This window comes from Acanthochromis polyacanthus, chromosome 2, assembly GCF_021347895.1.
Source record: "Acanthochromis polyacanthus isolate Apoly-LR-REF ecotype Palm Island chromosome 2, KAUST_Apoly_ChrSc, whole genome shotgun sequence".
In the NCBI taxonomy this organism is placed as follows: domain Eukaryota; kingdom Metazoa; phylum Chordata; class Actinopteri; family Pomacentridae; genus Acanthochromis; species Acanthochromis polyacanthus.
This window is the reverse complement of record NC_067114.1, coordinates 46,985,145-47,003,591: the sequence shown is the minus strand read 5'-3', so window position 1 is coordinate 47,003,591 and position 18,447 is coordinate 46,985,145. Positions and strand designations below refer to the sequence as shown.

The window sequence follows — 18,447 nt, the reverse complement described above, 5'->3', positions numbered from 1 at the left end:
CCTGCTAGAGTTATTTTAACCAGAATGTTTTCCACATTTTATGTAAAATCTGTTTGTTAGATGAAGGATTTTAGTGATAAAACATGAATTATTGAAAGTTAAATGTGTCCAGCTGCACATGAAACACGTCTGATCTGCTGCTGTTCTTATTATTATTACCACAGAAGATTAATCTGTGGATTATTGTCTGGATTATTCTGATGGAAAACACTAAAATGTGGATCAGAGTTTCCTCAAATGACTTGTTTAGTCCAAATATTTTCATTTTATTGTCATTGAAGAGGAAAGAAAGCAGAAAATATTCACATTTAAGGAGCTGAAATCACAGAATTTAGTCTGTTTCTGTTCAAAACCAATCAAACTGATTATTGTTTGATCCTGTAGATCTGATTCACACAAACAGCTACAAGATTCTTCTAGTTTAATGCTTTAAGCTGACATTTTTAGCTTCATATGGAGGAAAATAAACAACTTTACAAAACATTTAATAAACTTACTGAAATTAAAATATGTTTATATGTTTAGTATTAAATTCTAGGTCACATTTAAACCAAAAATAAATCAGATAAATGGAAGAATTTTAAGTTTTCCAGAGCAAACTGAACTCCTCCAACAGGATAAAATGTGTTTTCAGACTGAAGGAATAAAAGTCAAACAGTTCCAGATGGAAGAAGTTTTACTGCTTCAGCTGCGATTCTTTCCCAGAAAACTGAGGGAAAAAAACTTTTTCTGTCTGAAAAACTAAAGAATTTCAGTTTCAGTGACGAAAACAAAGAAAAGCATCAGAGCAGCTCTGATGTTTCTGCTCTTCGTTTGATCAATCGATCCTTTTATCAGCTTAGAAAACCGTCTGCTGGGTCAGAGTTCAGCTTGGTGGAGGCACGACTCCATGTTCCTCCTCTGTTCCTCCTCTGGTTCCTCCTCTGGTTCCTCCTCTGGTTCCTCCTCTGTTCCTCCATCTTCTGCTCCACATGTTGACCATAAATCAGCTCTGACCTTTTCGTTTCCATTCTGAGCTGGAAGCTGCAGATCAGCAGCTGCTGCCGCTTAAAGTTTGGACCTGACAGAAAGTTTTCACCTCCAGGAGCTCACAGTTACACTGGTTTGGTTTTGGACCTGGTTCTGAACTTTCTTTTGGACTGGGTTTAAACTGGGTTTTAGATCATCTTTGGACTGACTGTTGACGGCTGCTTAAGGCCTTGCTGGTTTTATACTGAATTCTAACTGACATCAGATGGTTTTATCTTTGTTTTAGACTGGGTTTTAAGTTGTTTCTGATCTGGTTTTAGACTGGGTTTTAAGTTGTTTCTGATCTGGTTTTAGACTGGATATTAGATCAACGTTGGACGTTGGTTTTCGGACCTTGTTTTGAACTGGTTCTAGACTTGTTAGATCTATATTGGATGGAGTTTTTAATGGTTTTAAGTTGGTGTCTGACCTGGCTTTATACTTGGTTTTAGACTGGATATTAGATCAGATTGGACTGATTTTTAGTCTAGTTTCAGGCCTTGTTTTGAACTATTTTTGGATGAGTTTTAGACTGGGTTTGACTAGTTCTGACCTGGGTTATGGCGAGGTTTTTAGATCAGCTTGGGACTGGTTTTGGACCCAATTTCTGTTCTTGTTTTACCTGGTTTCTGACTGATTTTGGACCAGTTTTAGACTGCTTTAGACTGGGTTTCATGTTGGTTTTAGACTAGTTTTGGACTATTTTCACCCAGTTTCAGCCTTTGTTTTGGGTGGATTTTAGTCTTGTCTTAGGCTGGGTTTTATGGATGAGTTTTGGTCCTGGTTTCTGACCTGATTATAGTCCGGTTTCTGGCCTGGTTTGGGTCCGGTTTCTGGCCTGGTTTGGGTCCGGTTTCTGGCCTGGTTATAGCCCGGTTTCTGGCCTGGTTATAGTCCGGTTTCTGGCCTGGCTTGGGTCCAGTGTCATACCTTTCTGACCCGTCAGGACTCTGAGGACTTTCAGGTGACGCCTCCCTGTTTTTTTAACGAATGTTTCAGACTCTCCCACTGTGCTGCTCGGTCGACAACCTGTTCGCCCTGTTTGCTGGAATTAGCCTGAAGCTGCTCGTGGCTGAATCACATTTTTCTTCAACAGCAAACAACAAGTCGGACTCACGTTGAGCCAATCGGAGCTTGTTGCTGTCAGTTTCTTTATCATGTCAGGTGAAGGTCTCGTTAGTTGAGTCACAGAGCCTCACTGGTCTTAGTTCCTGAGCTCACAAAGGGGCGTTTGGCTTCACGTTGACGTTTCTGATCATTTTACTGGAGCTTGAAGCTTCTCCTGGACTGACTGAATATTCAGAACCAGAAGCTAAAAGCTGCAGCTGCTATCTGCAGTCAGATGTTTAATTGAAATCAGGAACCTTGATGTGATCACAGATTAAACAGGTTTGACTCAGTGTGGTGTTTGTTCTCAGCAAAATCTGAAGAAACTGGTGAAAAGAGGATTTCTGTGATTTATGTGATAAACAAAACTCCAGAAGTTCAAGTCAGATGTCAGAAAACTCAAATAAAAAGTAGAATAATCAGTAAATCACACAGAGGAAACTCATTAGCAGCAGCTCTGATTGTTCAAATGTTTTAACCAGAAAAAAACCCCTAAAAACTATGTTCTGAAAGCAGGTTCAGCCTGATCTGAAACCAGTTTAAAACTGTGTTTAAACCCCAGTCTAAATCAAGTCCAACATCAGCTCTAAACCTAGTCAACAATCAGATCTTAATCCGGGTCCTAAATCAGGTTTAAATTGATCTAAAGCAAGTTCAAGACCTAAAACCAGTTTACCTCCTGGTCCTGGTCTAGAATCAAGTGCAAAGTCTGTCCAGAACCAATTGTGAACCAGTCCAAAAGGAGTCCAAGACCAAGTCTGTAACCAGTCTAGAACAAGACTAAAATTACTTAGACCAGATCTAAAACCAGTTTAAAGCCCAGACTAAACACACCTAAAACCAGTCCAAACCCAAAAGTGAAACCAGTCAACAATAAAGTTCAAAACAAAGTCTAAATGAACTGATCAATCAATAAATGAGCTAATAAACCAGTAGAGAAACCAGACGCTCCTCCGGGTGCATTCTGGGAAACTTCAGTGATGCGTTCGAGTGTCGTGGTACAAACCAAACACAGATCTTTATCTCTGTTCTTCCGGTTGTGGAGGCGTCTGAGTCCAAACAAACATGAAAGATTTCAGAGATTTCCCATGACCTCTGGCTGCTGTGTCGCCATGGAAACCTGCACGGATCGACGCATCCAGCTGGAGTCGAGTTATCTGGACGAGCAAACTGGTTTTACCTCAGACTGACGAATCACCTTCATCAGGCCGGTAGTTTAGACTCTCTGATGGTAAAAGGATGAATAAGAGCAACAAATCCTTCCATCTGAGAGCTTTAAAACAGAGACACACACAGTTAATGTTCACAGAAACACTAAGAAATAGCTCATCAGTTAATAATCTGTGTGTTTCAGCTGTAAGAAGTTCTAGTCTTTGACCTCATTGACGGGTTTCAGGTTCTTTCCCTGGTTCTTTCTGTTTTCTGCTGCTTCATACTTTCACTTTTAGGAATCATCCAGGGGATAAATCAACACGTTGGTTTCACAGCTATTTTTAAAAAATATTGGAGATATATTTTATTGATTTGTTTTGTTTCTAAAGTTATTTTCTGTCAGATGAATGTAAAATAGATTAACAAACAGCAAAATCCAACAAATTAAAGAAGAAAATATTGTTTATGATTTAACAAAACGGGAAAAATTTGGAAAATAATTGATAAAAATATATTTACCATTTCTGAATCCTTAATATGTAGAATTGTCAGTAATTTCACAATCATGGAAGAATTTCTTATGTTTACAATATTTATATTGAATATCTACACTTTTGGCCTGTTTTTTTATAGTTTAGACTGATCTACAACCAGTCTGAAACTAGGTTTAAACCCCAGTCTAAATCAGGTCCAACATCAGCTCTAAACCTAGTCAACAATCAGATCTTAATCCAGGTCCTAAATCAGGTTTAAATTGATCTAAAGCAAGTTTAAGACCAAAAACCAGTTTACCTCCTGGTCCTGGTCTAGAATCAGGTGTAAAGTCTGTCCAGAACCAATCGTGAACCAGTCCAAAAGGAGTCCAAGACCAAGTCTGTAAGCAGTCTAGAACAAGACTAAAATTAGTTCAAGATCTAAAACCAGTTTAAAGCCCAGACTAAAACACTTCTAAAACCAGTCCAGGCAACAACTTAGTGACTACTCTGCTGCTTCTCACACAGATCGAGACTTTAAATGTCATTTTATCTTAGAAACATGTTCAGTTTAGCATCATGTGACAAAAAAGCAGCACACTTTATTAGTTTTTAGACAACTTTTATCAGAAACACAGAGAATCTAAGCTCTATCAGTCTTCCATTTTATTGAAACAAGAGGTCTTTATTTAATCAGGAAATGACTTGAATCAATAATGAAGACTCGTGTTAATTGCAGTTGTTCTGGTTTTTATGTCTCTTTATCTGCAGCAGTTGGAGGTTAAACTTTAGGTGGTGTTTGCTGCTGGTTTCTGGAGTGCCTCTCAGCTTTACGTCGTCGTCTCGGGTGTCTCCGCATAAAAAAACTCTCACGCTGAGAAAAAAAGCTGCGGCTGTTTGTATTGTCGCGGAAATGTAAGGCCAGAACCGAACGCCGTGTGTCGAGTTTCCACCTTTTGTTGGCTGCAGAGAAGATTGTGTCTGAAAGCTGCCGTTGTTTTGGTGAGGAACCCTGAGGGGAAGCTGGGCGGGGCCAATCATGAAAGAGAGAGTGGAGGTGGACCAGGTGTAACCCAGCCCCACAGGTGATGAATGAGGAGAACCAGGTGGGAATCTTTGGAAGATTCAGGATTCACTTCTGATTCTTCGCTTCAAATCGATCCATGATGAGGAAAAAAGAAGAAGGAGTCATAGTAGCACTAATCAGGAGGTCTAGAAGGAGTCATAGTTCCACTAATCAGGAGGTCTAGAAGGAGTCATAGTAGCACTAATCAGGAGGTCTAGAAGGAGTCATAGTACCACTAACCAGGAGGTCTAGAAGGAGTCATAGTTCCACTAATCAGGAGGTCTAGAAGGAATCATAGTTCCACTAATCAGGAGGTCGAGAAGGAGTCATAGTTCCACTAATCAGGAGGTCAAGAAGGAGTCATAGTACCACTAATCAGGAGGTCTAGAAGGAATCATAGTTCCACTAATCAGGAGGTCTAGAAGGAGTCATAGTTCCACTAATCAGGAGGTCTAGAAGGAGTCATAGTTCCACTAATCAGAGCTCCTAAAATGACTCCACAGACAGTGAACTACTTTCTCCATCCAGCTGTAAAAACAGACATCAGCTGCTTCAGACTTGGTTCAGAGGTTCTCCATGGAAACCAGAGTTAGTGTGAAGCTCAGACAGTGTGAAGGAACCTTCAGAACATCAACCTCTATGGACGGAGGACCAGAACTAAACCTGGTTGCTGCTCAGAACTAAACTTCCAGATGAAAGTTTGCTGAAGAACATGAGAAGAAACCTGATGGATGCTGGAGAACATTCTTTGGTCAGATGAAGATCAATGAGTTGGGCTGAGATGGAGTCCAGATGTTTGGTAGAACCAGACCAGGACTACCACAGTGGATGCATGTTCCTGACTGATGACTGATGACATTTCTGGATGCACCACAAATGTCTGAGGATAAACCAAAATGCTGTCTGACAAGAAGGTGGAAGAAGAGGAACATTCCAGCTGGAGATCATGCAAAGAACAACAAGAACTTCTCCACTAGAACTGAGTGGAACCAGGACCTGGACAGTGAGAGTCTGACCTGAACCCAACAGAGCCTTTGTGGTGTTTAAAGAGAAAGAGCAACACAACCAATGAATGATGTGAAGAATGACATCAGAGCAAATTCTCTACTGTTCTACTGGAAGAACTCTGATTATAATCAGAGGAAATCTGATATTTGTACTCACTTAGAACTTCACATTTCAAAATATTTTTAGTTTAATTCCACGTGGGATTGACCTTATTATTCACACATCAGCTTTAGAAAGAAAGCGATGAAGCAAATTTACCAAAACATTAGATTCAGTCTGAGAGAAGAGTTGGTGTGAGGAGCAGTCTGAGGCTTAAAGGACGAACAAACGTCGTCTTTGTGTGTCTCTGCTCTGCTAATATGACATTTAAATTTCTGGCCACAAATAGATTCGGTTGTGTTTATGGGAAGAACAGCGAGTGAGGAGAGAAACAACAGAGCTGATTGTAGTTGTTGTTGTTTCACCTCCTTCACATTTCTGCTGCAGTCTGAGTCCATGTTCTGCTGAATGATGGACAAACTGGCGGCTTTTAGCTTCATGCTAAAGCTAAAGACTTTGAGTATTGTTTCGACCATGAGGAGACTCCAGCAGTTGTCTATTGAACTTCTTTAGAAACACGGTACCAGAGTCTTGTTTTGTAAGTTGGCTTTATTTGGTATTTTGACATTTAGACTGACATATTTTATTTTATTTGGTGGATTGCAACATTGTTTATTGCCTTCAAAAAGTGTTTGCTCCGTTTCTGTTGTGACTCTGGTTCTAAGAAATTTTTGGAGGATCCTTCATCTTGTTTCTGCATCCAGTTGTTGAGGATCAAGAGCTGCAGCTTTTTCATTTTAGCTCAGATGTTTATTCATCCAGGGACTCAGTAACTCTCTGAATGTGACTGTCTTTGCTAGTTATTAGCATTGCTACTATTATTAGGCTACTCAGTAATATATCTGTGTTAGCGAATTGCATCCCTAGCCTTGTCATTAGCATCCATAGGTTGAGTATTAGCATTATTTATTTACTACCATCTCTGTTAGTAACTAGCCTCATTAGCCCTGTCACTAGCATCCTTGGGTTTGTCAGCTAAGCTTGTTAGCTAGTTACTAGCATGCTTAGATTAGTTAATAATATCTCTGTTTTAGCATCTTTAGCCATGCCACTAGCATTCTTAGGCTAGTTGCTACCATCCTCATGCTGGTTCTTGTCACTAGCATCTTTAAGCTGATTACTAGCACCCTTAGACTAGTCAATAATATCTGTGTGTTAGCTAGACTATTTACTAATATCTCTATATTACCAACTAGCCTCCTTAGCCTTGTCACTAGCATCCTTTGGCTATTTGCTGCCATCTTTAGGTTATATCTTAGCAACTAGCCTCCTTAGCCATGCCACTAGCATCATTGGGCTTATCACTAGCATCCATAAGCTAGTTACTAGCGTTCTCAGACGAGTCAACGATATCTATGTGTTACTGTCTAGCATTTCTAACTGTGCCATTAGGACATCTAGGCTAGTTACGCACATCTTTAGGCTACTCAGTAGTATCACTGTTTTTATGACTAGCCTTTTTACTACCATCTGTGCTTGTCACTAGCAATCCATAGGCTAGTTATTAGCATTCTTAGATTATTTAGTAACTAGCCTCCTTAGCCCTGCCACTAGCATTCTTGGGCTTGTCAGTTACGCTCATAAGCTTGCAACTATCTTAGCAACTAGCTTCTTTAACTGTGCCATTAACATCCTTAGGCTTGCCACTAGCATCAATAAGCTAGTTTCTAGCATTCTTAGACTTGTAAATAATATCCACGTGTTTACGACTAGCATTTCTAGCCGTGTCACTACCATGTTTGGTTGTCACTAATGCCCTTAGGTTAGCAACTAGCAGCATGGAGCTACTCTAAAATATTTCTGTCCCTAGGCTGGTTACTAGTAAAAAAGACTTTTAACTGGAAGCCCAAGGCTAGTTTCTGGCAAAGTTAGCGACTAGCGTCCCTGGGCTACTAAATAATATATTCATTTTGCTAGCTAGACTCTGTAGCTTTGTCACTATTCTCACAATTTACTGTTTCTCTCGACTTGTCATGAGCATCCCGAGACGACTAGCATGTTTGGAGGAGAAACTAGCGCTCCTCGGCATGGCTAACGGTCTTTCTGACAGTTTTACAGAGAAACCTTTGGTCTTTTGTTTATCTTAATTACTTGTCCAGTCAGTTTGGTTCATAAGCTGCAAATATTTAAATTTAGGCTGTTTCAAAAGTCACATTAATGTGAAATACAGCTGATAAAACCAGAGTCAATCCTCCTTTTACCCATCTAAGTGTATTATGTGGTGTTGCTGGAGAATTTATTGTGTTTTATTTTCCAGTTTAATGAATAAAACTGACACGTTTGACATTCAATAACCACAAATGAAAACAGCTTTTAGAAATGTTGTCATGTCAGACTGTTCCAGAAGTTTAAATTCTCATAATTCACAGCTGACATGTGCTGCTTTCTTAGTTTACTATCATGTGACAGAACAGACATTAAATATAAATTCTAATATATCAGATGAAGGTCTTAATGCAGCTGTTTTCTTTTAGAACACATTTGTTGGTTCAGTTTCATTGTGTTGTGTTCACACCTGAGGACATGTTGTTACCTGCAGAGGATCGTAAAGTCATCGTGCGGTTTGATGAACGTTAAAGTCTCTGATGTGAAAACAAAAGCTGAGTGAATCATGTGTGTTGATCGTCTGAACACGACCTGAAGAACTTCACAGGAGGGGAAGTGAAAATGTCCAAAGACTCCCTGATATTCAGTTTACTTTCACGTGATTAAGAAATTCTCCAGGTCAACACAAAACAACCACAAAAATATATAAAATAACAAACTGAGACACAAACTAAACCACAAAACAAATCACAAAAACATATATAACAACCAAAATGTGACCCAGAACAACAGAACACTGATATAAACGGATAGAAAATGACTAAAAGAAGCTAAATTTAGTGCGAAGAACGACAAAAACAACCAAAAAATGATAAAACTAACACAATCAGAAGAAGTCCCGGTTCATCTTTCTGGTTCTATGTCACATTTTGGTTGTTTTTGTTGTTGTTTACATTTAAATTTGGTTATTTTACGTGTTTGTTCATCATATTTTAGTCATTTTACGAATTCCTGTGGTTGTTTTGTGTCACATTTTGTTTAATGTGTTCATTCGCATTTAATTTTGGGTATTTAATGTCTCTGTGTTTAACTTATATCTCATTTTGGTTGTTTTACATCTTGTTGTGTTTGTCTTTTAGACTTTGTGGTGCGTTTGGTGTCGTTAGCATTTCATTTTGGTCATTTTACACCTTTTGTCTGCTTAATTTTTGTGTCATCTTGGTCGTTTTATGTCTTTTCTTGGTTCTTCTGTGCCACATTTTGGTTGTTTTCCATCTTTTTTAGACTTTGTGGTGAGTTTGGTGTCGTTAGCATTTCATTTTGGTCATTTTACACTCTTTGTGTAGTTCGTGTTTCATTTTGGGTGATTCACATCTTTTTATGGTCTCCTTTTTTTGTACTTGGAGTTCATTTGCATTGAATTTGGGTCATTTTATGTCTTTGTGTAGTTTGTGTGTCCTTTTGGCCGTTTTATGTCTTTGTTTAGTTGGTCTGCGTCACATTTTGGTTGTTTTTAGGGTTTTAGTCAGACACAATCAAATGTACTTTATTAAGCTTTTAATGAGTTTTAATAGTATTTTTCTTCAAACTGAAAGCTTTTCTGGAATTTTAACTTGGACTAATTAAGAAAAATAAAGAAATATTACTCAGAATAACTTTATTTGGAATTAATTAATTACTGTAGAGGACTGCATCATCAGCAAAAATAGAAATTAACTTTGAACACTTCTGTAACATCCTGGATGGGTTCTGATCTGGATTTTTACTGTATATGTTATATTTGTTATTATATTGTATATTTATCATACAGAGCTCTGTGCTGCTGATTGTGAAAGAAATCTAAATATATCAGCAGCTTACAATGTCCGAAATGAAATTAGATCCCGATCATTCATTGATTTTTAGAGACACGTTCTTTTTATTGCACTTTCAGATGTGAATAATTCGCGTTGCTTTCACTTCCACACGTTCATTCCTGTTAAATCGGCATCGAAACACGACTCAAATAATCTTCACCTGAATTCAGAGCATCTGTTAGACGCTAAATATACCTTACAGTGAACCTAACAGACACTAGAATTTACAGATGTTCCCGAAACGCATCACTAGTCTCCATCAGTTACTGCACATAAATGGAATTATAAAAGAGCAAAATAAGGACTTTTAAATTCACATTTACCTGAAACCAGGTGAGTTTGTCTCCCTGGACGGTTCTCTGTAAGCTTTCAAACATCTACAGTTCATCCTTTTCATTTCATTGAGAGAAACTTGTGATTCTTATCCGTTAACTCTGCAGCTCCACAGCTTCTTTCTTCTTTTTCTTCTCTAGTTTTTCTGTCAACATGTGGAGCTGCAGGTCAACAAACTGTCTTTAAACAAACTTAAATCCCAGTAAATGATGCGTCAGACAGACGTCTGTTGTCGTCACAGAAAATGAGTTTTAAATCGAGACTAACCATCATAATCCTGATGTTAGGATGATTTATCTGACCGAGTTCTGACCTCCAGCAGTTTCTAGTAGAAATCCTCTGAGCTGTGGTTTACTCTAAACTGATCCTCTGTCGGTTTGTTGTTGACTCGTCTCGGTTCTGTCTGCAGCTCGACCTCAAACTTCCTGCAGCCACTTGTCAAACCGATGATTAGCGTCGTGTTTGGTGTAATTAGAGCAACGCTTAGTTTCAGCCACAGCTCCAGCATATTTCAGGTCTGATCAGATCCGTCTTTGTTTCTCTGGACTTCATGCAAACGAGGCTCAGCTGAAGAAGAAACCTGTTTAAAGTCTTAGTTTGGTGCAGATTTGTACTTTAGCATAAACATAGCACAACAGGAAGTGAAAGCATCGCTGTTTGTGAAAATTTAGAAGTTAAATTAAAATATTTTGTCCCTAAAATCAACGAATGAATGTGATAAATATTAAATATTGACCAGAAGAATCTTAATTATTGTTTTTCATCATGTTTTTTTAGCTCGCTAGCATTGTTATCATATTACCAGTTCACTAGCTTGTTGCCAAACTAGTAATAGCACATTTCTAGCTTTCCAAGGCGTTACAACCAAACATTAGCATTTTTCTGTCTAGCTAGCATGTTGCTGACTATCATTGACATTATTGTTTCTGGCTAATGAGGAATTCAGTAACTAACATTAGCATCGTTCTGGCTATCTAAGGCTTTACAAACTTATGCTAATTTGCTTATGGTTCGCTAAGATGTTACCAGCTAGCATGTTGCCAACTATCACTAGCAAATTGCTGGCCTACTCGTGTGTTGCTAACTATCATTAGCATGTCTCTGAATGCAAGCATGTTGGCAACTACTGTTTCTGACTTGGTAGCATAATAGCACAGAATGCTACAAGAATGATAAGTTGTGTGTTTTAGCGGTTAGAGGTTGTTGTTGAAGGTTTCTTCTGGGCGGTCGATGGTTTGTCTGGTGACCACTGTGCAGGTCGGACCGTTAACCCGGTTTTCTGTGAACTGGGTCAAAGCTGCAGATGAACCGACTCAACCTGCAGCTCTTCTGGTTCCAAGAATCGCTTCAATCTTGTTTTATTTTCGGCTGCAGCAGCAGATTCATGACTTTCTTGAATCCGAGGTCCAGACAGCAGGAACTCTCTGGGGGAATATTAGGGATTACATGATGCTGGTTTTTATCGTTGCACATTTTTGAGTTTTTCATGTGGAGAAGCAGCTGCTGTGAATAGTATCTTCAGTTTTTTTTAGACGTTTTTAAGAAGAGGCCTAATAATTTAACTGAAACCTCATGTACGTTCTCAGCGACTTCTTCTGCTTTTCATTCAGCTGCAGCTCAACGTGGCTCCGTGGCACTTCTAAATTTAACCAGCCTTTGTTTCTTCTCCTTGCTTTCCAGCCAGAAGTTCATAAACGCTTTGTCATGTTTACAACCTCCCATCCAGAATTCAGAGTCCCAGAGAGCCTCCGAGGCTCCAGTCTGTAATTTACAGCTGCTCTGGCTCTTAAAGTTTTAATTTTTTTGCTTGACAGACATCGTGAAAAACAATGAAAATGTCCCACTAACATGTTCTGTGTAATGTATGTTGTTCCTCCATACTGCAGAGGAAAACACGAGACACGCTTAGAATACATGACATGTTTGTTATAAGTCACGCAGCAAAGCTCATTCCTGTTACATGTTTGTTAAAAAGTTCATTGCTAATGTTAGCCTGTAGCTTCTTATCGAATCAGGAACATGCTAATGGCAATAACAACTAAACATGTTAGTAACACAGGAACATGCTAACTTTAGCCGGTAAATCCCAAGAAAACCAGAAACATGCTAATGTTAGTTGTTGACATGCTGTTAAACAAAAAATGCTAATATTGGTAAGATGTTTTCAAACAGAAACATGTTTGTGTTAGCTGGTAACGTGCTTTTAAACAGGAACATACTCATGTTGGTAAGATGTTTTAAAACAGAAACATGCTAATGTTAATTGGTAACTTGTTTTTAAACAGGAACATGTTTACATTAGTGGATACAGGTGATAAATATAAACATGCTAACTTGTAAAAGACTTTTAAACAGAAACATGCCATTGTTTGTAAGTAACACGTTTTTAACCAGAATCACGCTATTGCTAGCTGGCGGAATGTTAGTAATGAAGGAATAGCTAATCTTAGCTGGTGACTCCAAACTAGGAAAATGTTAGTATTAGTTTTTAACTTGTTGGAAAACCAGGAACATGATAACAGTTGTAATTAGCTGGTGACATGTTAGTAAATAAAGAAAAAAATGAACAAAGAAACATGCTGATTTGGTTGGTAACATGTTTTTTAACAGGAACTTGTTTATATTAGCAATATATATTTAAACAGAAACTTGCTAATTTTAGATTGGTACCAGGTTGTTGTACAGGAACATGTTAATGCTAGCAGCTAGCAGGTTATTAAACAGGTTCATGCTAATGTTAGCTGGTAACAGGTTATTAAACAAGAACATGCTAATGCTAGTTAGTAAAGTGTTTTTAAACAGAAACATGCTAATGCTAGCTGATAACAGATTATTATACAGGAACATGCTAATGCTAACTGCTAGCAGGTTATTGTACAGGAACATGCTGATGCTAGCTGCTAGCAGATTATTAAACAGGATCATGCTAATGTTAGCAGCTAACAGGCTATTAAACAGTGACATGCTAATGCTAGTTGGTAAGGTGTTTTTAAACAGAAACATGCTAATGCTAGTTGGTAAGGTGTTTTTAAACAGAAACATGCTAATGCTAGTTGGTAAGGTGTTTTTAAACAGGATCATGCTAATGCTAGTTGGTAAGGTGTTTTTAAACAGAAACATGCTAATGCTAGTTGGTATGGTGTTTTTAAACGGGGATATGCTAATGCTAGTTGGTAAGGTGTTTTTAAACAGAAACATGCTAATGCTAGTTGGTATGGTTTTTTTTTAAAACAGAAACATGCTAATGCTAGTTGGTAAGGTGTTTTTAAACAGAAACATGCTAATGGTAGTTGGTAAGGTGTTTTTAAACAGAAACATGCTAATGCTAGTTGGTAAGGTGTTTTTAAACAGAAACATGCTAATGGTAGTTGGTAAGGTGTTTTTAAACAGAAACATGCTAATGGTAGTTGGTAAGGTGTTTTTAAACAGAAACATGCTAATGCTAGTTGGTAAGGTGTTTTTAAACAGAAACATGCTAATGCTAGTTGGTAAGGTGTTTTTAAACCGGATCATGCTAATGATAGTTGGTAAGGTGTTTTTAAACAGGATCATGCTAATGCTAGTTGGTAAGGTGTTTTTAAACAGGAACATGCTAATGCTAGTTGGTAAGGTGTTTTTAAATAGGATCATGGTAATGCTAGCTGCTAACAAGTTATCCTACAGAGGTATTTTTGTATATCAGAGTGTTTTTCAGTCGTGGTTCTTCTATAAACTATGTGTTGGGTTCTCCGGCTGTTACTCTCTCTGCTCGGTTCTCCGGCTGTTCCTCTCTCTGCTCGGTTCTCCGGCTGTTCCTCTCTCTGCCCGGTTCTCCTGCTGTTCCTCTCTCTGCTCGGTTCTCCGGCTGTTCCTCTGTTCGTTCTTCCCCCCTCTGCTCTGTTTACTCTAGAAAACCCTCCATGTGGTTTTCAGGCGGCTGTTTGCCAGAAAGTCTTTCTCTCTGCAGATCGAGGTCCTCCCAATCTGGCACACTTACTGGTGGACCAGTAACCCAGTTCTGGAGAAAGTGGGTCGCTGCATCGAGCTGAACTCACTTCCAGCCAGATCCTCATGGATTTATTGGACAGTTACAGTGAGAAGAGGCGTTCAGGTCCCGCAGGATTTTCCGTAAACATGACCCAGGACAGGAGCTGGTGGTCAGAGGACTGGAGGGAATAAAGAGTTTCTGGTTCCATTACTGCTGCTGGTTTTAAATCAAAGCTCAGAGAAAAGAGGAAGAAACACAAAATAAAGCAGATTTTTATTTGACGTTTGTAGGTTTTTATTAAATAAGTAGATAAATAAATATATTTTATAAACTCAGGTCCTGATTGATTACATATCTAGAAACAGAAAGTAAAAAGCTTTAGGGGAAGTGTGCAGTTTCTTGTTGATGTGATGTCACTTCCTGTTTACTAGTTAAGGTGTTAAAGAACATTTTCAGTTCGTACGGAAATCACCCAAAACTACAAAACTTTAGAAACAGCACATATTAAGGTTTTTTTGTTTAACTGAGCTAAAAGAGGCGGTTTATTACATGGAAAGATTTTTTTAAAGCATATTACTGATTTTTTTTAAATTTTATTTTTGGGTAAAATCACGTAAAATGTGTGTTAATATTGACTCTCTTTACACAACTAATTAATCATTTTCTGGAGAAAAAAATCCCTTAAATTTAAATTCAATAACAACAGATTTTCTCTTGTTTTCCATGCGTTTGTGCTTTAAAAACAACTTATTTTGGACTTTTAGAATTATGTATTAACTTGATAAATATGAATACTGCCACGATAAATTTAATAAACATGAAATAATTTTTAAACAATTAAAAACAGGGAGAAATGTCCAAACTCTCCCTTTTAGAAGACATTACATTAATAAAACTAAAATAAAATAAGTGCTTCAGTAACTCCATAAGTGTGTAAATATATGAACTTATTCCACAACAAATGTCATAAATAAATATTGATAATAAAGTCAGTTTAATGTTTTTAATTAAACATTGTGTCTAAGAATTTAATCTGAGTAAATTTAATTAAATAAATAATGATATTTAATTTGTTTGCACGTTTTTAGTTGAAAAATAAATATAAAAATAATTTTGAAATAATATGAAAAAGCTGAAGCATGTAAATGTTTTATTTAATTTAATAATAATTTATTTTGGGTACATTTTAATTGAATCAATGAGGTGTGAAGCTCATTTTTCTTTGCACAGATATGTAAACATCGCTAAAATGTGACCACATGGTTTAAAAATGTAAATTTATTTAAAGTGATCTGAATAAAATACTTTATATTTCACATTTTGCAGCCGAATAATATTTTGTATTTTTTGTACTTTAGTGACCAGATTGTGAACAAAAATGAGCTGATAATTATAATAACTGTTCGTAAAATAAAACTAAAATGTTCAGAATATAATAACCGGCAGAAAAATATAAATGAGTTCACAGACATTTGATGAAATTCCTTGTTTTTGGGTCGTCTGTTAGAATCTGCACACATTTGATGCTTTGTGTTCTTTGGATGCGAGTTAAATCCAGCTGCTGCTCCTCCAGATGTGAGCTGATCTCTGCTCTCTGATTGGCTCCCGCCCCTCGTCCAGCTGCAGACTGGTTTAACTGGTTTCTGCTGTAATCCTCCATCAGCTTAGAGCTTCTGTTTGTGTCTGCAGATCCAGCACCGCCGTCGCCATGGGGAAAGGCTGCCTGACAGCGAGCAAGTACTTCCTGTTCCTCTTCAACCTCATCTTCTTCGTGAGTATTTTACCGTCGACCGCAGGATTTGGTGTGAAAATGGAAAATAAATCACAGAATAACAATCATTTCACTTTATTTAAAATACGTTTTCCATGCAGCTCAAAATGCTTTAACTCTCTGAACCCCAACAATCAGCGAGGACTCATTTTTCCTCAGCGTGGTTCATGTTCTTCAGCATTTTTCCTCAATTTATGCTCATTTTCCTCACTTTAGGCTCATTTTTCCTCAGCGTGGTTCATTTTTCTTCAGCGTTTCACCTGAAAATTCTGAATTTTCCTCACCTGACTCTTGTTTGCAGCTGAATGAGTCATAACTTCCAGATTGCCCCGTAGAACTCAGAATTTTTATTTTTTTACAGAATCTGGTTCACACTGACTCTCATGTTTTGGCAACTTTTTAAATGTTTAAATAGTTTTGATTAAACTTACTGATTTTACATTCAGGTTTTTTTTTTCAAATTTATCCAACAGATGAGTTCAAGGACTGTTGGAAAGCAGTAAATCCAAAGATTCCTTCTGGTTTTATAGCTTCTGGCTGATAAAAAGTGAAGTTTTTACATTTTTATCAGGTTTTATTTTATTTAAACAGGTTTTCTTTCAAACCCAGCAGCAGGTTTTATGTTCAGAGAGTTTCTCAGAGTTTGTTTTTCTCCTTGTTATTATTTAATGCTTCATATTAACGGTTTATGAGAGATTTAAGATCAGATTCATTTAGTTTCTCCAGTAGAAGCAGCAGCTCACACATAATTCATTCAAGGTCTGTTAGAGCCGACGATTCTTCCTGTTTTTATCGGATTAAAAGTCATTTCAGGGATTTCTTTAAAAATCTAAGAGATAAAACTCAGTCTGAGCTTCTCTGCTGCTCTTTTTATTTATTTTTCCCTCTGATGACAAATGTTTGATTTGGAATAAAGGAAATAATAATATTTTATTTAAGTTCTTTGTTTATTCCCTTTAATGCAGCTGAAACTGATTTAACATTAAAAAGTAAATCACTCTAAAAATAATTTAAAAAACAGTAAAAAATAAATAACATTAAAAACAAGCAGATATAAATAAAATTACATATATCAGAGATCAATCAATACCGATTATTAATTTAGCTTGTTTTTATGTTTAATTAAAAGAAAACCTTCCAACATTTATCCCTGGGAGCTGATTGGCTGTTAGCGATGACGAGTAACCAATCAGAGAGCAGTGGGCGGAGCCTCACTGAGAATTTATTTAATCTGGAATCAGTTACAAATAAAAAGAGAAAAATATTCAATAGTTCATGTGGTAAAGAGTCGATCTGAGATTGTATTTATTTAAATATTTTTTTATTATTTCTGAAGCTGTTTTTTTTAAAATGTTTTGTTTTTAAAGAATTATTCTTTTATTAAAAATACTAATACTCATTTTTACAGAAATGATTTGAGCAAAAACTCAATATTTGACAGATTTTGAAAGGTTTAATTGATTGTGATCAAATGTCAGAATTTTATTTATAAATTTATTTATTTATCCAACAGATGAGTTCAAGGACCGTTGGAAAGTAGAAAATCCAGAGATTCCTTCTGGTTTTTTAGTTTCTGGCTGATATATAGTGGATTTTTTTCTTTTTTCTTTTATTTAATTTTTACAGTGTGAAGTGCTTCATAAATAAAATTAATATCGAACTCCAGACTTCAGCTGTGATTCAGTTTTTTTCTGAGTTTTTAGAGAAATTTTCCTTCTCAGTCGTGATTTTATTCAGTAATCTTGAGCCTTGAAATGTTTCTGGTTTATGAAGAAACAAAAACTATCGAGTCTTAATAAACCAGAGACGTTTACAGGACGGTCAATAATATTTAAATTTATCAGAAAACTTTGATTCAGTCGACGTAAAATGTTCAGAAACTTGATCAAAGTTCTGCTGGAATCTGTTGATTAGTTTCAGTTTTTTATTTGACACAAATGATGGGATTATTCTTTACATGTTTCTTAATGAATCTCTGCTTCTGCTCTGGATGTTTAGTTTTATTTAGTTTCTTTATTTTCTCTGATTGTGTTTTAAACGACAGAATCTTTATTTCTTCCTCTCAGTCGGTCGTTTTTTCTGCTCTGTGACGTTTTAATTACTGATCAGTGTTTGTGTCCCAGTTTGGTGAAATGAAATCTGGGATCTTAAAGCTTCTTAGCGACGGATGTCCAGAGTTTCTGGTTCCTGATCAGGTCAGAGAGAAGGATTCAGATTAAATGATGTCAGTGTTGGAATTTAAAACTGTTTGTGTTTGATATGAACCCAAAACAAACATTTAAAACCTGCAGAAGAATAAAAAGAAAAACAGAGAAAACATCTGTAATTTAATGATATTTGTCTGTACATCCAATAATAATCAGCAAAAAGGAGCAGCGTCTTTTGTCTCATTTTTGTCGTTTTCTCTCGTTTTTGTCATTTTCTGTCTCATTTTTGTCGTTTTGTCTCTTTTCTTGTCATTTTCTCTCATTTTTGTCGTTTTGTCTCTTTTCTTGTTGTTTTCTGTCTCTTTTTTATCGTTTTCTGTCTCATTTTTGTCATTTTCTGTCTCGTTTTTGTCG

General features: G+C 36.9%; 2 protein-coding genes across 4 annotated transcripts in view; both read left to right on the top strand.

Annotated features, from left to right (window-relative positions):
- The window catches only part of LOC110967078 (CD82 antigen), a 35,521-nt gene that overhangs the window by 469 nt on the left and 16,605 nt on the right, over nt 1-18,447 (top strand). Inside the window, 1 exon segment of the mRNA XM_022216589.2 lies at nt 15,805-15,886. Within this exon segment, the coding sequence (XP_022072281.2) occupies nt 15,824-15,886 (63 nt within the window). The 5' untranslated portion in view covers nt 15,805-15,823.
- Nucleotides 567-15,797, top strand: LOC127530918 (uncharacterized). 3 transcript variants are annotated; one of them, XM_051938835.1, is made up of 4 exons: nt 567-4,984; nt 5,223-13,326; nt 13,564-13,641; nt 13,681-15,797. In XM_051938835.1, exons 2-4 carry the CDS (start codon nt 12,838-12,840, stop codon nt 14,035-14,037), a joined length of 924 nt encoding a protein of 307 aa, XP_051794795.1. In that variant the 5' UTR covers nt 567-4,984; nt 5,223-12,837; the 3' UTR covers nt 14,038-15,797. The 3 variants fall into 3 exon arrangements, with proteins under 3 accessions (XP_051794795.1, XP_051794790.1, XP_051794792.1); XM_051938830.1 differs by having other exon boundaries at nt 13,564-15,797; XM_051938832.1 differs by having other exon boundaries at nt 567-5,086; nt 13,564-15,797.